Source organism: Pecten maximus, chromosome 1 (genome assembly GCF_902652985.1).
Source record: "Pecten maximus chromosome 1, xPecMax1.1, whole genome shotgun sequence".
NCBI lineage: Eukaryota > Metazoa > Mollusca > Bivalvia > Pectinida > Pectinidae > Pecten > Pecten maximus.
The window spans coordinates 24,621,645-24,641,801 of NC_047015.1; the positions used below are offsets into that span (position 1 = coordinate 24,621,645).

Genomic DNA, 20,157 nt, shown 5'->3' on the forward strand with positions numbered 1-20,157 from the left:
AATTTTTAACTACGATAAAATTCATATTTATATTATACTTTTGAAAGAATCGTCCTTCAGGTATGGAACTTGGCTACAACATTTTGCCGCGGGGTACTGCTGGATTTAGTTTATTTTACTAACTCAGTGTGTCAGTACAACATGAACCAATTTCTCGGATGATGTGCACTTTTTAATGCTGAGTATATTTGTCAACCTGTCTCTAATTCTGATCATATATATCAATACACAGGAAAGGGTTTTGTAGGTTTTGATGTTAGTTAAACTTCAGCTTTCTTTACTGCATGTTTATTTCACAAACATCCATGTACAGTACAAACATATATTAGAGAACACACAAATAGTGGCATCAGTTAATTTTCACATACTGTTTCCTGCTGGAGTTTGCACGATGTTTCATAATGAGAAAGTAAATGTAAGGAGATAATGTTCTCAACACAATGGCAAGTCTATGGTGTAAAGGCCCCAACACAACCTCATCTCGGCGTTCTATCACAGAGAACAAGATCTGTCGCGCTACATACTCTGGTTTCATCCCAGTGGCTATTTCTTTTTCCTCAACTGAAATGAAATCAGCATATCGAACATAACAAATGTCGAGAAAAAAGGAACAAATTACATTAAAATATCGGATACCCTATGGGTGACTAAAAGGGCATGTATGCAGTCTTTTTAAATAGAATGTAACTTTATCTCCAAACTTGCAACAGCTGAAATCACTGTCCAAAAAAGAGGTCAATTAAGTCATGAGATAAGAATAAGTTGATGGTTTTTCGACATTTTTTGAACATACTGATTAGAATTGAGAGAATCACTTAAACTGTCTAAATCTGTTTCACATAAACATACATATACTTGGGAAACAGTTACTTTCTTCAAGTGTTCATCCACAATCTTACCACCATAAGCTGACCCGTCGCCAGTGACGGCATTCTTGGAGAGGTTAGTTTGTATATAACTAGGACACACCACACACACGTCTATGTTCCTGTGGGCCACCTCAGCCTTCAGACTGTCATGGAATGCATGGAAAGCATGTTTTGAAGCTGCATCTGTAACATTAGTTGTACAATCATAATCATGAAATTAAATAGTATATACCAGTAGTACCCTAGTCCTAGGGAGCATCCATCGATAACAATGGATTTTTAAACAACAGATACAATACTCATAATGTATATGTAATATTTCACTTTAGCAGACAATTTGGCGAACTGAAGTCCAAAACTGGATGAGAAATCATATGCCATGATTACTCAGATGATGAATTTGTGATGAATAACCATACAGTCGGGTCAAACGAAAAATGTAGGTCAGTGACTTTCTTTTGAGGGGTGTGACGTCCTCTCAACATATATGAGGATGGTCATGCAGGTGAACCAATACCCCAAGTATGAAGTTCCAGTGACATGTAGTGCAGAAGACAGAGCCTGGACAAACTTTTTCTTTGATGTAGGTCAAAGGTCTTCATACATGACACACTGCATCCCCAAGGTGAACCCATACCCTATGTATGAAGTTTCAGTGACAAGTACATGTAGTTTAGGAGATAATTCCCTGAACAAGGTATAAGGAGGGATGGAATGACTGACAGACACAACGCAACACTCTTTGTAATCCATTTAGTTCTTTTAATCAGACTTGCATGCACAACTGGAGGCCAATGGGAACCTCTACATTAAAATTTGAGAAAGACACATAATAGCCATTTAGAACTTTAAGAAATTGTTAATGAAGTTTCAATTGTCAAAATCCAAGATGGCTGCCTGTTGGCCATGTCGTTGTCAGGTTGGTCCTATACAGCAATATGCATTACTAGGGATCAAGAGGAACCTACATATGAAATTTGATTAGTAGTAGTAACAAACTTCAATTGTCAAAATCCAAGATGACGGCCTGTCGGCCATCTTGTTTTCCGATAGGTCCCAAAGTGCAATATGCATAAAAAGGGAACTAGGGGAACTTGCATATGAAATTTGAGAAAGATCCCTTTAGCACTTTCTGAAAAATAGCAATAACAATCTTCAATTGTCATATTCCAAGATGGCTGCCTATTGGCCATGTTGTTTTCCCATAGGTCTCAAAATGCAATATGCATAAAAGGGACCTAGAGGAACTTACATATGAAATTTGAGAATGATCCCTTTAGCACTTTCTGAAAAATAGCAATAACAATCTTCAATTGTCAAAATCCAAGATGGCTGCCTTTTGGCCATGTTGTTTTCCGATTGGTCCTTTGGTTTGTTTGTTTTTGTTTAACGTCCTATTAACAGCCAGGGTCATTTAAGGACGTGCCAGGTTTTGGAGGTGGAGGAAAGCCGGAGTACCCGGAGAAAAACCACCAGCCTACAGTCAGTACCTGGCAACTGCCCCACGTAGGTTTCGAACTCGCAACCCAGAGGTGGAGGGCTAGTGATAAAGTGTCGGGACACCTTAACCACTCGGCCACCGCAGCCCCTTCCCGATTGGTCCCAAAATGCAATATGCACAACTAGGTGTCAAGGGGAACCTACATGAAATTTGAGAAGTAGCAGTTAACAAACTTCAATTGTCAAATCAAAGATGATGGCCTGTTGGTCATGGTGTTTACCAATCAGTCCCAAAATGCAATATGCCAAAAAAAAGGACCTTATCAAATTTGAGAAAGATCACTTCAGTACTTTCTGAAAAATAGCGATAACAATCATCAATTGTCAAAATCCAAGATGGCTGCCTGTAGGCAATGTTGTTTTCTGATCGGTCCCGAAATTCAATATGTACAACTAGGGACCAAGGGGAACCTACAAATGAAATTTGAGATCCCTTCAGTACTTTCTGAGAAATATTGATAAGAATTGTTAACAGAGGGGCGGACGGACAGACCACAGACGCAGGGCAATTTGAATAGCCCAGCATCTGATGATGGTGTGCTAAAATTGATATATAGATTTACCTCTAATACTCGTAGCTATACTTACAGGAAGCTCTGTAGGGAATAGCGATTTTACCCTGGATACTACTAATTCCTACAATTGAGCCTTCTCCTTCCGATATCATATATGGCAGCAAAGCTAAAAACAGGAAAGGCAGTATCTTAACCATGATAGACATTAGTGTCAATGAATTTTGCATGAGCAGGTACATATTTTATGTGATAAAGTAAAATGGAAGTTCACATTTTATCTGTAGATAAATTCATTCTGTAGGAAGTAAAATCTTTATTTCAATGTCATCACTTGACAGGGTATATAGCTAGTCATCCAGTGATATTTACCATAGACCAACAGATCTCTGGTGACAATGACTGACCAACAGATATCTGGTGACACTGATTAACCTACTAAGCTCTGATGCCTTCAGATAAACCTCTAGTGACATTGAATGTTCTCTAGTCAGTGTAGTCACATTGATCTCTATCATATGATACCTAAAGTGACATTGACTGACCTCTAGTGACATTGATCTCTAGTGACATTGACATACTCCTGGTGGCATTGACATACCTAAAGTGACATTGACTGACCTCTAGTGACATTGACCTCTAGTGACATTGACATACTCCTGGTGGCATTGACACCTAAAGTGACATTGACTGACCTCTAGTGACATTGACATACTCCTGGTGGCATTGACATACCTATAGTGACATTGACTGACCTCCAGTGACATTGATTGTCCTCTAGTTACATTAACTGACCTCTGGTGACACTGACTTACTTCTAATAACATTGACTGAGCTCTAATGACATTGACTGAGCTCTAATGACATTGACTGACCTCTGGTGAAACTGACTTACCTCTAGCAACATTGACTGACTACTGGAGATATTGACCGACCTCTAGTAACATTGACTGACCCTAATAACATTGACTGGGGTGACCTCTGGTGACATCATCTTTCCTCTTTTGATATTGATTGACATCATGGGACATTGACTGACCGCTGGTGACATTGACTGACCTCTAGTGACATTAACTGACCTCTAGTGACATTCACATACCTCTAGTAAAATTGACTTCGAGTGACATTGACTCACCTCTAGAGACATTGACTCACCTTTGGTGACATTGACTTACCTCTGGTGACATTGACTGATCTCTGGTGACATTGACTGACCTCTAGTGACATTAACTGACCTCTAGTGATATTCACTTACCTCTAGTAAAATTGACTTCAAGTGACATTGACTGACCTCTGGTGACATTGACTTACCTCTGGTGACATTGACTGACCTCTAGTGACATTAACTGACCTCTAGTGACATTTACTTACCTCTTGTGACATTGACTGAACTCTAGTGACATTGACTGACCTCTAGTGACATTAACTGACCTCTAGTGACATTCACTTACCTCTAGAGACATTGACTCCCCTCTGGTGACATTGACTCACCTCTGGTGACATTGACTCCCCTTTGGTGACATTGACTCCCCTCTGGTGACATTGACTCACCTCTGGTGACATTGACTTACCTCTGGTGACATTGACTACCCTCTGGTGACATTGACTTACCTCTAGTGACATTGACTTACCTCTAGTGACATTGACTCACCTCTAGTGACATTGACTTATCTCTAGTAACATTGACTATACTCTGGTGACATTGACTTACTACTAGAGACATTGACCGACCTCTAGTAACATTGACTATACTCTGGTGACATGACTTACCTTTAGTAACATTGACTGATCTCCGATTCTCTGGTGAGATTGATTTACTAAAGCAGCATTGACCAAGCTCTGGTAACATTCAATTTCGGATGGAAATCCCTATTGTTTTCGTTTTGTTTTTTCTTCTTATTTTTATCAATATTCTTAACACTTCTTGATAACACTTTCGTTCGAAAACGGAAGCAGACAAATGTTCATATCTTAGTACATGATAGAAAACTTCAAGCTGATCATTACACTAACATTTTGGTGATCAGAAGTTCAAAGGTCAAGGTCACAGATTAAAAGATAGATTAAAAAAAATATATTTTCAGAACGACCATTAACTTCATTAACATTCGTTCAATTACATGCACACCCAGCAGGTCATGTAGATCATGGTCAGGGCTAACTTTTCTCCATGCCATGTCATCAGAAAATATGTCAAGGTCATTTATAAATACATTTGCATTTCAGATCATTTACTAAGTTACTAATGCTAGATTACATTTATCAATGTCTTTGTGTGAACTTAACTGACCTTTGGTGAGCGCCACTTGACCAAAAAGGTTGATGGTCATGACCTTGATAAAAGCATCAACAGTGGTGTCCTCTACTTGACCACGAGAGCTGACTCCTGCATTGTTTACCAAGATGTGAATTGGCCCTACTTGTCTGACCAGATTGTCTACCAGATCAGGCAGGCTGCTAAGGTTTCCTAGGTCCATCAGAAATATCTCTGGTTCCAGATCATCTGTAGGCTGTAATCATCTAATTCTTATATCTCCAATATTTTAGATATATACATGTACATATGTAGAAGATACTTGTACATAAATGTCATAAAATACTTTCCTTACAAAGTTTTCTGACATTAAAATATCAATTAAAATGTGCTAGCGAGATCATAATCAAATATTTTGAAAATCTCAAATTTTGTTTATTTTTTGCAGTTGCTTTAGAAAATCTGATTTGGTACTTATAAGATTCTAATGTAAATACCTTTTTCAGCTGTAGTAGTTCACCCTTGACCCTGTCCAGTTGTGTCTGGTTCCTACCGACCAGCACCACTCTACAACCAGCTTTGTGGAATTCCTTGGCACATGCTAGTCAGCATTATTGAAAAAAAAAACATGTTCTATTAATGTTTTTATGCATTTATACCTTCTCTAAGTACACTTGATGTTGTAAAAATATACATGTTTTGTATATGTTCTACTACACACTAAAGAGACTTGTCACAAATTATCATAGTTTGTATATAAGTATTGATAATAATTATACAAAATGTACTACTCAGGGGTATGTATAGACAATGAGGTTTGGAATTAGTACAGTACTATATATGAGGATACAGTGTACTGAATACACTGAATTTATAGACTAGAGTATTTGACTCATGTGGGAAAAATGACAGATTGTTGGATGATATATAGTAATACCTTACTGCATATGTTGTTGGTTGTGCTTAAATTATTAGAGATTCATATTACTGTAAGAGCTACACCAGAAGAGACTAATGATATTGTCATATGTATGGTACTGCAATATGAAAGCTAAAATCAGTTGAAGGCGATGTTTAGCATTTTGTACACTATAATATATAACTGTAGCGTTCCACTCGGGTATACACGAGGCGCTATTAATAAAAGTTCGAGATGGAAGCTGACTACGGCAGGGACAACTATGACACCAGACTAAAGTTCGCATAATTTTATTTACACATCCATGAAGTTCAACATATCATACATTAAGTTCACATAAATCCCATTCAGAAGTACACATGTACACACTTCGCATCGAATATACACTGTTTCACATAATTTCCAGTAGTATTATGTATTCCATAGTGAGAATAACACACTAAGTAAATCCCATAAAAGTGTTAGTTAAATCCAAGTGTTAATATCTTATCACAAGTTGTGTGGAGTATTTCCCTAAGTAAGATTTTTTTTCTTTTGGTTTTCGTCACTCTCACCCCTTATATACCACTTTCATACTGCATTTTCATTGGCTAACATCTGCTCCTCCGACCTAGATTTGGCTCCTCTCTCGCTCCTCACTCACGCTGATTGGTTAAACACTAGTTATAAATAGGAACCTGTTACTAAATTTACACGGGCCTTATGCAACCTGTCAATCAAGTTGGGCCCTAATACACAGCTCTACGATGCCACAGAACGTAAACAACTCCTTATATGGAAACCTAGCTCCCTGCTGCCCCGTGTATACACATACATATATAGACCCTATTCACACCCTATGTAATACATATACATAGCCCGCTACTATATTACCCTAAACAATAGTACAATTAAACTACATTTCTAGTGTGAAATATATTTCCACGCTACACTACTATATTTTTTTGTATTTGTTTTCAAATCGGCTATTTCAACAAAGATCTCTGAAAAACAATATAGATCAACATAGCCTGAGTTTCCTCTGGCCCTGGTACCATGTCTGGTGTGGGCCCCTACACCAGACATGGTGTCAGGGCCAGAGGAAGCTAAGATCAACATTGTCTTTCTGGTTTCATTATGAAATTCAAGACTACTCTGCATTCTTGTTATAAGTATTATACCAAATACAATTAAATCTGTGTGTAGTAATTGACTTAAATGTTTGTGATGTTGTAAAATGATGTACACAAAATCTCACAAAATATGAATTGTACATACAATACATGAGGCAGTACAATCTGTAATTATCTTTCTAAGATGTCCTACCTTCTCCAAGGCCTGAACTAGCCCCTGTAATAAGGACAGTTTTTCCTACAATGTTCTTTCTGCTCCTTTGAGTCCACACAAAATAAAGGAAACAAGCAAAACCCAGTGGAGCTCCAAGGATGGTGCTTACAGTCTCCCAACCCATCACTTTAGTGGACTACAACTTTCAAAACATATTATCTTAGTACTGTTAGTCAAAGTTTCATTCACATTTCAAGTCTGGGTATAGAATTTTATCATATACTGTATTCAAAACTCTTCAAACTATAATGGCATACAAGATTTGAACGGTGTTACTGTATAAAAAAACATCAGTGAGTCATTGTCTTGTGATGCCATGTTGACATACAAAATGTGAACCAATACTTTGGTTAAAACACTTTCAAAAATTAAACTATCACAATGTATTTCTGACATTTATCATAAATCAGCAAACAACAGAATAATGGATAATTCCCTGTATAGTGTTAGTAAATCTACATACAGTATTGTGACATAATCAAGTTCACAATGTTGAATTTTCCTATAGATAATTTGTATTTAACAACAAACCAAATTTCCTGCATGACTATTTCCCTCCATATGCTTACTAATGTAACATCAAAATGGTGATGCAAACATTTTCATTGACTTTCAGTGTGCAAAGATGTTTAAAAAACAACATATCAACAATTTTATGAATAATTGTTTTTTAAAAATCTATGTTGTATAACTTAATTTTGCGAACTCCAATATTTCACACTACTGTATAACGTTAACGTTAGTCAGTTAGTGGTCAATATTCTGAAAAGGTAATGAGTTCATGGGATAGGGCTATTTATAAATCACTAAATCAGTGTAATTATTATGTGAATATAAAATTTGTAATGTAATGCAACATAACCGTTTTAAATAAAAGCATAATGAACAATTCAGACAGATGGGAACGACTTATTTAACAATAATCATCCATCCTTACAGAGGTTTGTTGGGGCAGTGAGCAGGTGAGGTCAAAATGAAAGTAGACATAGGCTTAGCTAACTACGTAATGATTTACCTTCTAAACAGGATCAGATGAACGTTTGCCTCTGTGTAGATTTTGTGTATAAAGTTGAAAATTGATATATTTATATAAAGTCTTGATATAAAAACTAATTTATAAAAGGATAACACGAATGGGTGGATAGTTTGAGCTAACAACGGAAACGGAAGCGAGACAGCTTATGCGCAAAATATTCAAGTTTTTTTGTCTCGCAGCGCATCTTTGTTGAAGTTTACACTTAGCGAGAGCCGATGGGTTCTGTCTTAGTTATAAAGAAAATACTTCCATTTCGTGGAAGAACAGCCCTGGGATGACTATGGGTAGCTGCGAACATCTCCAGGAATACAAGAGGACCCATGGAACCAATTCTTTTCGTATAATCCATACATATTTCATAGCATGTTCATCAGCTGATGCTAGGCGACGGAAGGTTAGCCATCTGATGTTTTGCATTTTCAAAACAAAACGAATGTCGGTATCCGCATCCTGACCTATTTGGGATTAGATTAAAAGATAATTTCACAATTTACATCAGAAATATATCATAAAGTCTATAAAGTGAATGTATCTTCACAGTTGTGTATCGTAACTATATTGGGGAAAACCCATTTAAAAATTAGATAATCTTATTGTCCATTTGAATCTTTAAAATATGAAACCAGTTTTTGGTCATGTAGATCTATACAACAGAAAGCAATTATGAATATATCTATTTACCGGTAAATGTTGAAAATGCAAAATTCCTAGTTGACAGCGATTTAAAGGTGTATGTTGCTTTGATTATTGAGCCAGAGGGAAAAGTCTGACAGTGGTGCCCAGTGTTCCCGTTAGTTGGATGATCAGGAAATATGACTGTCAAAATACAGTTTTCAATTGTGAAAAATTAATACTCTTATAAAGGAATATTCAGATCTATGTGAAAGTAATAGGCATTACAGCATTTTATTTTTTTCAAACCAGTTAAAAAATACAAAGTCTTCTGTATATTGCTAATTGATGAGATAATGTTTTTATTTTTCCATTTAATTGAATCTCTCTTCCCCCCCCCCCCCCCCCCCCCTCCCCCCTGTTGTTTTCTAACCCAATGATTACTTTGATGAAATCAGTGGCACTGAGAACAGGTGAAAGGTTTTATCCAATTGCCAACAAACTATAGGCTATAGCTCTGACCCAGTTGTAATATATATGTCTTTCCATAAAAAAAGTTTCTTATATATGTGTAAGGATATGCATTTTTTTTAGAATAGAATACCTGAACCTATTGGTTGTAGATATTGTTATTTTGAAGTGAAGACTTGTAAGTGAGTGGTTGTAGCATCCATTATGGAGTTTAGAGATCTTAGGTTCAAATTACATCCTGGTCTAATTGTCCTCTTTCCTGTTTCTAAGCAATGTCCACCCCACACTTCAGTCTTCATATAAAAGACAATTCTGGACCTGATGATGTCGAGTAGATCTGCAGTAACTGGATCTCACATATCATATTATATGTCTGCTGAGAAGACCACAGATGCATGTAAATGCAATGTGTATCAGTAAAACTCATTTCCATCATGACTGTTCACTTCCACATTGAATACATGCATTTATGTTTTTTAAAAAAAATGTGAAAGCCATAAGGTATGTAATTTTTTTGATAATATTATTCTTACTGAATAAGCCTGAGAAAAATGTATGTTTTTGTGTGTAACAACACAATAAATTATATATATGCTGTGGCAATATTTGTCACTTGGCAAGAATTAGGTTGTTGACCGGTAAAGACCAGTATAAAATGTAAATTTTGCAATTATGAATTTTGTTGTTGTCAGGCCAAATCCTGTGTCTGTCACACCTGTCGAATACACAGACCCCGTCTACATGCCTGTCTTCACTGTATATACTTTGGGTGTTATGGTGCTAAGCATATCCATGAACATGCAGAAACTAAAGGTCATTTCCTTGGTAAGTTTGCATTTTATATCCAGGTCTTGAATGTATATGTTCATACCATCAATTTTGCCTCAGTGTGCTTTTATACTTTAAAATTTGTTTTGACTATAGTCCCTTACCTGTAAACTGGGGGGAGGGGGAAACTCAAGTTTCCTCTCTATTTGTCTTGTATTGCTGTATATATTATATGTACATAACATTTTTCAGCGCTCTTTTGGCTTCATCCCTGAGGGATTTTGATCAAACTTCACACTTTAATAAAGGACCATATTATCTCGGGACAAGTTTGAGTTTCCTGTTTTTTTTGTTAAGGTCAGGGTCATTACTATTTTAGCTGGGGGCAGGTAGAGGACATGTCTTGCTTAAGTAATATCCAATATGCTTATTGTTATAAAGCCAGCAATAGTGATGTGTTCTGGGAGACTATACTGCAAGTTAAGTATGTCTTATTTGTAAGATTGTCCCATAAAATTGTGATACTCCTGATAAGAGCGACGAGGGGTTTGGGGATTTCTTCATCAAGACACTATTTGTGCTAATAAAAGCTCTCTACTTCTCCCTTTATCAAAAAACTAAGGTATCTTGAAAAAAGGTGAAAAAGCGAGGATAGCAAAACGGTATAATATTGAGGTGAACATAATTTACTCTCCCATAATTAATATATAAATTTGGTAAATTTTCAATATGGTTATGGTTCTTCTTTTCAGCTGTTGACATGATCCATGGTGCCGTATACTGTTTTGAATGTTGTGACTACATGTATGATGAACAGCTGGAAGAAATAGCCAGAAAACAGTACAAGAAATCAAAAAAGGGTAAGATTTCTTAGATTACTAGTATATTACCAAGATACATTTTTTCAATATTTTCATCATAGTTTAATTGTTGAGTAAATTAGTCCAGAACAATGGTATGTTTTATAGTTTTATTAAGATCCAAGGTGTATGGTACGACACTCCCTACCCTTGTCGGTTTGTGTTTATTGGAAAACTGAGAAATGAGTCAATCTGTGCTATCATGGTGACAAGACACTTTACCCAAATAGCTCTGGATGGCATGCAAAGGGCCTCCTTCGTGTTGTTCACTGAGGTAGTCACCAACTACTACAAAGAGACCCTGCCTCAAAATGACTGGCTGCTAGGGGTAACAAACCCAGCAAACAAACAAGCAAAGTGTTTAATGTGTACCAGGTACAGCACAGACATATGTTGCCATAATAAGTTCAACAATTTTTTTAAATGTTAAGTATTATTGACCCAAAACCTGAGTTGGTAAACTCATCTGTCAAGAAATTGTAGTTGTCATGGGTAAGAAAATAGTTTTTTCCCCAACTGTTGATTGTGTGTATTTATATGCTTATGTAAAGTTAAATGTGTTTCAGGTTTAAAGACTAACTTCTCGTCATGGGAGCCTACTGAAGTGGAGATAGAAATTCTTAGACAGAATCCAAAGCGAAGAAAAGTAGAAACAAAGTCCTCGATAGGTGAGGTGTTAGTAAGCTGAACATTGAAAATGAAATTTGTTTCTGTTAGGCAGTTTATAAAGTACAATTATATTGTTAGTTCACCTGGACCAAAGTGAGCTTATAATAATGCCACTTGATCCCCCATATTCTGATTCTTTAAAATCTTTTCTAGGAATGTTAGGATTTTGTCTTAATTGAAGTCTCCCATATCAGATACAGTTGCCCATCAGCAATTACTCTTGTCTGTCCATCCGCCCATTTGGCCGTCTGTATGTCCATCCACAAATTTAGTTCATGGCTGTTAACTTTTAATATTTATTGAGCGATTTACATGAAATTTGTTCAAAATGTTCAGCTGACAGTAGTTCATAGTGAGGTCAAAGTCATTAAACCAAACCATTATGATCAAATTTTGTATCTTGATGAACATTTTGTTAGTTGGAATTAAAGAGGAATTCAATTGACCAAAGTTCAAGGTCACTTTTGTGATATAATCACTGAAATATCCTTGTGAGCAATACAGGTCTTTTTGGCCTTTTGTAAAAGAGTATAACACACACCTGCTTGAAATAATTATTTTAACACATTATTAGATTTTAATTTACTGTCTATTGATGTTCATCTTTGAATAATTCTTATTATCACTATTTCTCAAAAAGTCCTTGAGAGTTATTTCAAATGTTGGTTTATTGTTATGGATATATAAAATTTTGATGTTAATTGAAAGAACAAATAAAGCTATTTTGACAGTGAATTTGTGATCACTATTTCTCAGAAAGAACTGGAGAGATATTTGTAAAAATGATATGAAGAGACTTGTTGATCAGTTTTGTGCATGCCTAGTTTTGAGAGCACAAATTTAATGACCCTCCCATCTTTTGATTGGTCAAGAATTCGAACTTTGACCCGAGCTACAATTGTTATTGACGTCATCAGACTTGGCCACATTTCCCTTTGATTCAAGCCGATATTATTGTGGTAGAAACAGGTCACACGATTCATGATTTTTGGATATGGAATTTATTTCACACTCGTAAGTTATTTTTTTAAAGTTACAAAATTTTAATAAATTCCATATCCAACAACCACCGGTTGTGTAACCTCTATATATATGATTGTGAAATCGGTAAAAAAAACTCCAAAGAGAATGTACATATCAGAATTAGGTCTGTCTTTGCAACATTGACTCATTTTCTGCTGGTCGGTTTTAATCTGTTATATATGACTGTGTATTGTATACTCATTAAACTGTCTTTAAGTAACACTATAGATATTGTACCTTTTTATGTAGGATTACGAGGCTTGATCAATTTAGGAAACACCTGCTTCATGAATTGTATTGTACAAGCCTTGACTCACACCCCGGTGCTACGTGATTTCTTTCTGTCCGACCAACACAGCTGTCAGGTGCTTAGCCAGGATGCAAGGCAGTGCCTTGTCTGTGAAATGTCACGTCTGTTTCAGGAGGTAAAGTGAAGAAATGTAGTTTATTGCTGATTATTTTTTTCTGATTTATGTTACTATTTACAATGATTACCTTTTAGGCCACGCCAAATTAATAAGTTGTTCTTTGGGAAATTGGGAAAAAAAGGGAGCGAGCAAGCGAAATTATTTTTGCCAGAAATTTCATATACAGATTTTAAGAGGCGAAGGTTCCCGATGTCGTGCAAGCGATATTTTTTTCCCCATTTTTTTTTTTAAAAATTAACTTGCATTCGTATATTAATCCAGATTTCATGCACAAATAACTGAAAAAACAATAATTAACATTTTAAAAAATCCAACAACTATTTATTGACATACTTACTGTTCCTTGATAAAATTAAACTTGTCATTTGTAAAAAAAGAATAACAAAAAAATACCATATAAGATAGCAGAAAATTGGTGAATGAGAGGAATGTTTTTGAAGAAAACAAATATCATCGAACTACATTTTTCAATTGTATATACCGGTATACAAAATGAGTAATTTCATACCTTAACAGAACAGAGGAAGTAATTGAACTTTAATAATTACTCTTGACTATTGACCATATTACAATAAATTGCAATACTAGATCTCAAAGTGAAATTGTATACATCTTGGAAGATTGATGGAAAATAGGGCCTAATACTGATTGTTATATTACATCAAATTTACATTTCAACTCTGCACACACAGAGTCATGGTTTTATAAGGAATTTCTATCGATTCAAGTTTCAGCTGATATTTTAATCTTCTGCAGATTTTTGAGTGACATGTCAGATGCTGCGTGTGTTAATCGTCTTGATGAATAAATCGCAAAATGTTTCATCATCGTTGGCACCAATGACCGTGTTAGACATTTGTGCAGCTGCACCCCTATGTACACTTACTATCAAAACACCCATATTAATTCTAAAAGTATGCCCAAAGTCGGTTTCCTGTATTATTTATTTTGTTGTGAACCTAAAGATCTATCTCGTCTTCCCTTGTGGTTTCTGTCATCCATATTTTGTTATTATTCATCGGAATCAACGAGAAGCTTACACGACTCGTGTTTCAAGCGTCTGGGTGTGTTATAAATGACAAGGAAAAAAGAGGGAAAACAGGAAAAAGGGAAAAAAAATCGGGATTTGCCGATTATTCCGGAGGTGTGCGGCAAAATTGTTTTTATTTTTTTCTGGGCATGGACATTTTAGGAGCTGGATTCCTTACTAACAACTGATAAATATGGTGTGGCCTTAGAGGAAGTAAACGGTAATGAACTATTTCTTTTTAGCCCACCATCATCAGATGGTGGGCTATTCAAATCGCCCTGCGTCCGTGGTCCGTGGTCCGTCCGTCCGTCCGTCCCTCCCTCCGTCCGTCCGTCCGTCCGTAAACAATTCTTGTTATCGCTAATCCTCAGAAAGTACTGAAGGGATCTTTCTCAAATTTCATATGTAGGTTCCCCTTGGTGCCTAGTTATGCATATTGCATTTTGGGACTGATCGGAAAACAACATGGCCGACAGGCAGCCATCTTGGATTTTGACCATTGAAGTTTGTTATCGCTATTTCTGAGAAAGAGCTGAAGGGATCTTTCTCAAATTTCATATGTTGGTTTCCCTTGGTGCCTAGTTATGCATATTGCATTTTGGGACCGATCGGAAAACAACATGGCCGACAGGCAGCCATCTTGGATTTTGACAATTGAAGTTTGTTATCGCTATTTCTAAGAAAGTACTGAAGGGATCTTTCTCAAATTTCATATGTAGGTTCCCCTTGGTGCGAAGTTATGCATATTGCATTTTGAGACCAATCGGAAAACAACATGGCCGACAGGCAGCCATCTTGGATTTTGACAATTGAAGATTGTTATCGCTATTTCTCAAAAAGCACAGAAGGGTTCTTTCTCAAATTTCATATGTAGGTTCCCCTTGGTGCCTAGTTATGCATATTGCATTTTGAGACTGATCTGAAAACAACATGGCCGACAGGCAGCCATCTTGGATTTTGACAATTGAAGTTTGTTATCGCTATTTCTGTGAAAGTACTGAAGGGATCTTTCTCAAATTTCATATGTAGGTTCCCCTTGGTGCTTAGTTATGCATATAGCATTTTGAGACCAATCGGAAAACAACATGGCCGACAGGCAGCCATCTTGGATTTTGACCATTAAAGTTTGTTATTGCCATTTCTGAGAAAGTACTGAAGGGATCTTTCTCAAATTTCATATGTAGGTTCCCCTTGGTGCCTAGTAATGTATATCGCATTTTGGGACTGATCGGAAAACAACATGGCCGACAGGCAGCCATCTTGGATTTTGACCATAGAAGTTTGTTATCGCTATTTCTGAGAAAGTTCTGATTGGATCTTTCTCCAATTTCATATGTAGGTTCCCCTTGGTGCCTAGTTATGCATATTGCATTTTGAGACCAATCAGAAAACAACATGGCCGACAGGCAGCCATCTTGGATTTCGAAAATTGAAACTGGTTATCACTATTACTAAGAAACTAATGAAGGGATCTTCCTGAAATTTCATATGTAGGTTCCCCCAGGTGCCTAGTTATGCATATTGCATTTTGAGACCAATCGGAAAACAACATGGCCGACAAGCAGCCATCTTGGATTTTGACAATTGAAGTTTGTTATCACTATTTCTCAGAAAGCACTGAAGGAATCTTTCTCAAATTCCATATATATAGGTTCCCCTTGGTGCCTAAATCTTAAATTTTATATATAGGTTTCCCTTGTTTGAAAAGTACTAGAGGTTTCTTCTGAGTTTACACAGATTAGTAAGACTTAGAAGAAGAGAAAAGTAGAGAAAAGATCAATCTGACATGGAACCTATGAAGAACATTCAATGGTGGGCGCCAAGATCCCTCTGGGATCTCTTGTTCATGTTAAGGGTCAATCAAACTTACATTATTGCATTTTGATATATTTCAATTTGAAAATGAAGAAATTTAACAAAAAAATAAAGGAAAAACAATATTCTAGTGGGAGGTTGTTAGTAAAACTTGCTGGCAGTGTAATCAGTATACATCTGTTTCTCAGTGAACAATTACACCTTCCACTTATAACTTTATGTATGCGTCTGGCTGTCTATCTCTGCAAAGCTTCTTTCTGTGCAAGGTATCCCATGAATCTCTGGACAGATTTTATTCATAATTGAATATCAGAGCTAGAATTATTTACACTGTGTAGGAACCACCAACTGAAGTGATTTAATTAAACAGTACCATTTAATAATGCACAGTTTGCTCGTGCATCCTCCATGTGTAGAATTTCTTTATTTTTGGAGTCCTCTTGTAGGATGTATAATGTTTTACTGGAATAGCCTAAAGACTTATTAGTATATCATCATTGAAGGTTATAGGTCAAAGGTTACACTGAACACTTTAAAAATGAACCCTTGGACAGATTTAGTTCTCTATCATAGCTAGCTAGTATGAAATTTTGACTAGCGTAAAACGAGGGTCTATACTGAAGAAATAAAACACCTATATAGGACTAAATAAGGTTTCTGGATTAAATAAATATCTCATTTATCCATACATGTATATGTAAAGTAGGTGTTATGTCATGCCCTGATTTAATTGTATTTGCACCAAAATCTTAGTGACACTAAACGGTGTCGGAGAATTCCACATTTTCATACAGTAGTGTACATGTTTAACAGGTAGCTTCATTTCACTCAAGCAGAGGCATATGATTGCTAAACATTGTTAAGTTAACAATGTATGAACATTTTTGAACATGGACTCTTTATTGCATATTGAATCAAATCCAACCTAGAAAACAATGTATAATGTAGCATTATCTACGATAACTGGTCCAGTATGTGTGTAAGTCACGCACATGTTTCATATCGACGTTTAAACCTACAATGGGTTTTAGATTTTCAATTAATTCCATGTTTTATGTGCTTTATTTTAGTTTTATTGTGGAGCAAGAACTCCACACATCCCATACAGACTGCTTCACCTGGTGTGGACTAATGCACGGCACTTAGCTGGTTATGAGCAGCAGGATGCTCATGAATTCCTAATAGCGGCCCTGGATGTGTTACACAGACACTGTAAAGGTTATTCCGATAATATTTTGTTATCCTACAACAGTCAGTTAAATGCAGGTTGGTACAGTTTTCAGTTATGGTGGATGTGTGTTACTGTAACCTGCAAATTAACACCAGGTGGATACTTGATGTGTGACCAATTTACACATCTTGTGATTTTCAAATTTCACTGTACTAATTACAGAAACACAGACCAGCGAAAATAACTTATTCACAATTTTCTGATCTTATATCTTGAGAAAATTTTAACATTTACTCTCTCAGAAATCATTCTCGGCCTAAGTTATTTTTGCTGTCAATTTCTACGTTGAATTTGCTGTAAATCTCTTTAATAAAAAAAACCCTGCAGCCTTTTTGTATTGACACACATTCTCCTCACTATGACCTGGGACCTGTCACCTACAGTTGCACTTTCCTTGGGAGGTATTGTCACTAACCCTACTAATTTGTTGAAACATGTAAATTTCTTTTTCTAGTGAGCTTAAATACTGTACATTGTTGTTAAACTAGTTCTAGATTTTTATAAATTTCTTGTGTTTTGATGCGATCCTCACGAAAGTGTTTCGGGGTGGCAGCGGAGGCATTTATGTCTTACAGTCATTTTCTAGTTAGCCATATTTCTGGGTAAAAAACCTAAGATTTTGAGTAATTGGTTTTAAATCTTTATTACTTCCCCAATTGGTTTACAAATTAATTGATAACCAAATTGGAATGAATTCTATAATAAATCAGATATATTTTCCTCACACTTTTCAGAAAGAGTGATTTTGATGGTAAAAATGACATAGGTGGATTTTGAGAATTAGTGATTTTGCAAAGTTTGATATTTGTTTTGGAATGCATTAATGTTTAAACATGTCTATAAGCTATACAGGGTGCTGCAATACTATAAAATCAAGGTCTTTTGGTTGTTTTTGGAACAGATATTGAAATTTTAATGAATTTTGGAGTTTGCTTAAAACTTGCTACTTTGACTAAGCGGGACAGGCGAAACAGATAATTACTTGTAATTTTTGTTGCAATGATTTTGAAATAATTGACATTATCAGTTATGACTTGCATTTTCTTACTTTGGTGTTACATTTTGATCTTTTGTCAGATATTGATTCTGATGATAACAAGTTAATAATGGCCAACTGTTAGGAAATTCCATTTGGAGATTGCTCATGTTAATATTTTCAAGCCTCATAAAGTGTTAATAGACTTTTGAAAGGCTAATACCTTACAAGAAAATACATGTACATGTATCTTTATTTGCTATTTCCAGTGGACTAACTGGACTTTAAACATCATGAATAATAAATGAAGTTTTGCTGATAATTATTGAGACTCCCACCAAAATAAGTTTGGAAAGTATGCATTTCATTGGTGACTAATGCTACTACTGTACATGCTCAGTCACCACCATCAGAAAAATTACTAGTAAAGGGTACACATGACAAATGTCTAGTTAAGGGTCCATATAACAAATGTCTAGTAAAGGGTACACATGACAAATGTCTAGTAAAGGGTACACATGACAAATGTCTAGTAAAGGGTACATATAACCAATGACTAGTAAAGGGTACATATAACAAATGTCTAGTAAAGGGTACACATGACAAATGTCTAGTAAAGGGTACACATGACAAATGACTAGTAAAGGGTACACATGACAAATGTCTAGTAAAGGGTACACATGACAAATGTCTAGTAAAGGGTACATATAACAAATAACTAGTTAAGGGTACATATAACAAATGTCTAGTAAAGGGTACACATGACAAATATCTAGTAAAGGGTACACATGACAAATGTCTAGTAAAGGGTACACATGACAAATGTCTAGTAAAGCGTACACATGACAAATGACTAGTAAAGGGTACATATAATAAATGTCTAGTAAAGGGTACACATGACAAATAACTAGTAAAGGGTACACATGACAAATAACTAGTAAAGGGTACACATGACAAATGACTAGTAAAGGGTACATATAACAAATGACTTGTAAAGGGTACATATAACAAATGACTGATAAAGGGTACATATAACAAATGTCTAGTAAAGGGTACACATGACAAATGTCTAGTAAAGGGTACATATAACAAATGTCTAGTAAAGGGTACACATGACAAATGTCTAGTAAAGGGTACACATGACAAATGTCTAGTAAAGGGTACACATGACAAATGTCTAGTAAAGGGTACACATGACAAATGTCTAGTTAAGGGTCCATATAATAAATGACTAGTAAAGGGTACATATAACAAATGTCTAGTAAAGGGTACACATGACAAATGTCTAGTAAAGGGTACACATGACAAATGTCTAGTAAAGGGTACACATGACAAATGTCTAGTAAAGGGTACACATGACAAATGTCTAGTAAAGGGTACATATAACAAATGTCTAGTAAAGGGTACATATGACAAATGTCTAGTAAAGGGTACATATAACAAATTACTAGTAAAGGGTACATATAACAAATGTCTAGTAAAGGGTACATATAACAAATGTCTAGTAAAGGGTACATATAACAAATGACTTGTAAAGGGTAAATATAACAAATGACTAGTAAAGGGTACACATGACAAATAACTAGTTAAGGGTACATATAACAAATTTTTAGTAAAGGGTACATATGACAAATAACTAGTTAAGGGTACATATAACAAATGACTTGTAAAGGGTACACATGACAAATGTCTAGTAAAGGGTACACATGACAAATAACTAGTTAAGGGTACACATGACAAATGTCTAGTAAAGGGTACATATGACAAATAACTAGTAAAGGGTACATATGACAAATAACTAGTAAAGGGTACATATAACAAATGACTTGTAAAGCGTACATATAACAAATGACTGGTA

General features: G+C 35.7%; 2 protein-coding genes across 4 annotated transcripts in view; one reads left to right on the forward strand and one right to left on the reverse strand.

The window, feature by feature from the left end:
- Positions 1–150: 150 nt before the first annotated feature.
- Positions 151–8,582, reverse strand: LOC117325394 (dehydrogenase/reductase SDR family protein 7-like). 2 transcript variants are annotated; one of them, XM_033881608.1, is made up of 7 exons: positions 8,396–8,582; positions 7,360–7,522; positions 5,633–5,736; positions 5,172–5,391; positions 2,958–3,050; positions 900–1,052; positions 151–561 (listed from the first exon to the last, which is right to left on the reverse strand). In XM_033881608.1, the coding sequence occupies exons 2-7, from the start codon at positions 7,502–7,504 to the stop codon at positions 350–352; spliced, it is 927 nt and encodes a 308-aa protein (XP_033737499.1). In that variant the 5' UTR covers positions 7,505–7,522; positions 8,396–8,582; the 3' UTR covers positions 151–349. The 2 variants fall into 2 exon arrangements, with proteins under 2 accessions (XP_033737499.1, XP_033737577.1); XM_033881686.1 differs by lacking the exon at positions 8,396–8,582 and adding an exon at positions 8,318–8,353.
- The window catches only part of LOC117325259 (ubiquitin carboxyl-terminal hydrolase 22-like), a 34,631-nt gene continuing 23,053 nt past the window's right edge, over positions 8,580–20,157 (forward strand). Inside the window, exons 1-6 of one of the 2 annotated variants that reach the window (XM_033881407.1) lie at positions 8,580–8,810; positions 10,192–10,324; positions 11,020–11,127; positions 11,694–11,795; positions 13,069–13,244; positions 17,163–17,358. In XM_033881407.1, the coding sequence (XP_033737298.1) occupies positions 8,691–8,810; positions 10,192–10,324; positions 11,020–11,127; positions 11,694–11,795; positions 13,069–13,244; positions 17,163–17,358 (835 nt within the window). In that variant the 5' untranslated portion in view covers positions 8,580–8,690. The remainder of the gene's footprint in view (positions 8,811–10,191; positions 10,325–11,019; positions 11,128–11,693; positions 11,796–13,068; positions 13,245–17,162; positions 17,359–20,157) is intronic. The other variant, XM_033881488.1, reaches the window with a different exon arrangement.

Coding starts and splice junctions, on each gene's coding strand:
- LOC117325394 (XM_033881608.1), bottom strand. CDS start 7,504: ATGGGTTGGGAGACTGTAAGCACCATCCTTGGAGCTCCACTGGGTTTT. Junction 5,392..5,632: donor AACTACTACAGCTGAAAAAG/GTATTTACATTA, acceptor AGATGATTACAG/CCTACAGATGATCTGGAACC. Junction 562..899: donor CGACGGGTCAGCTTATGGTG/GTAAGATTGTGG, acceptor ATTTCATTTCAG/TTGAGGAAAAAGAAATAGCC.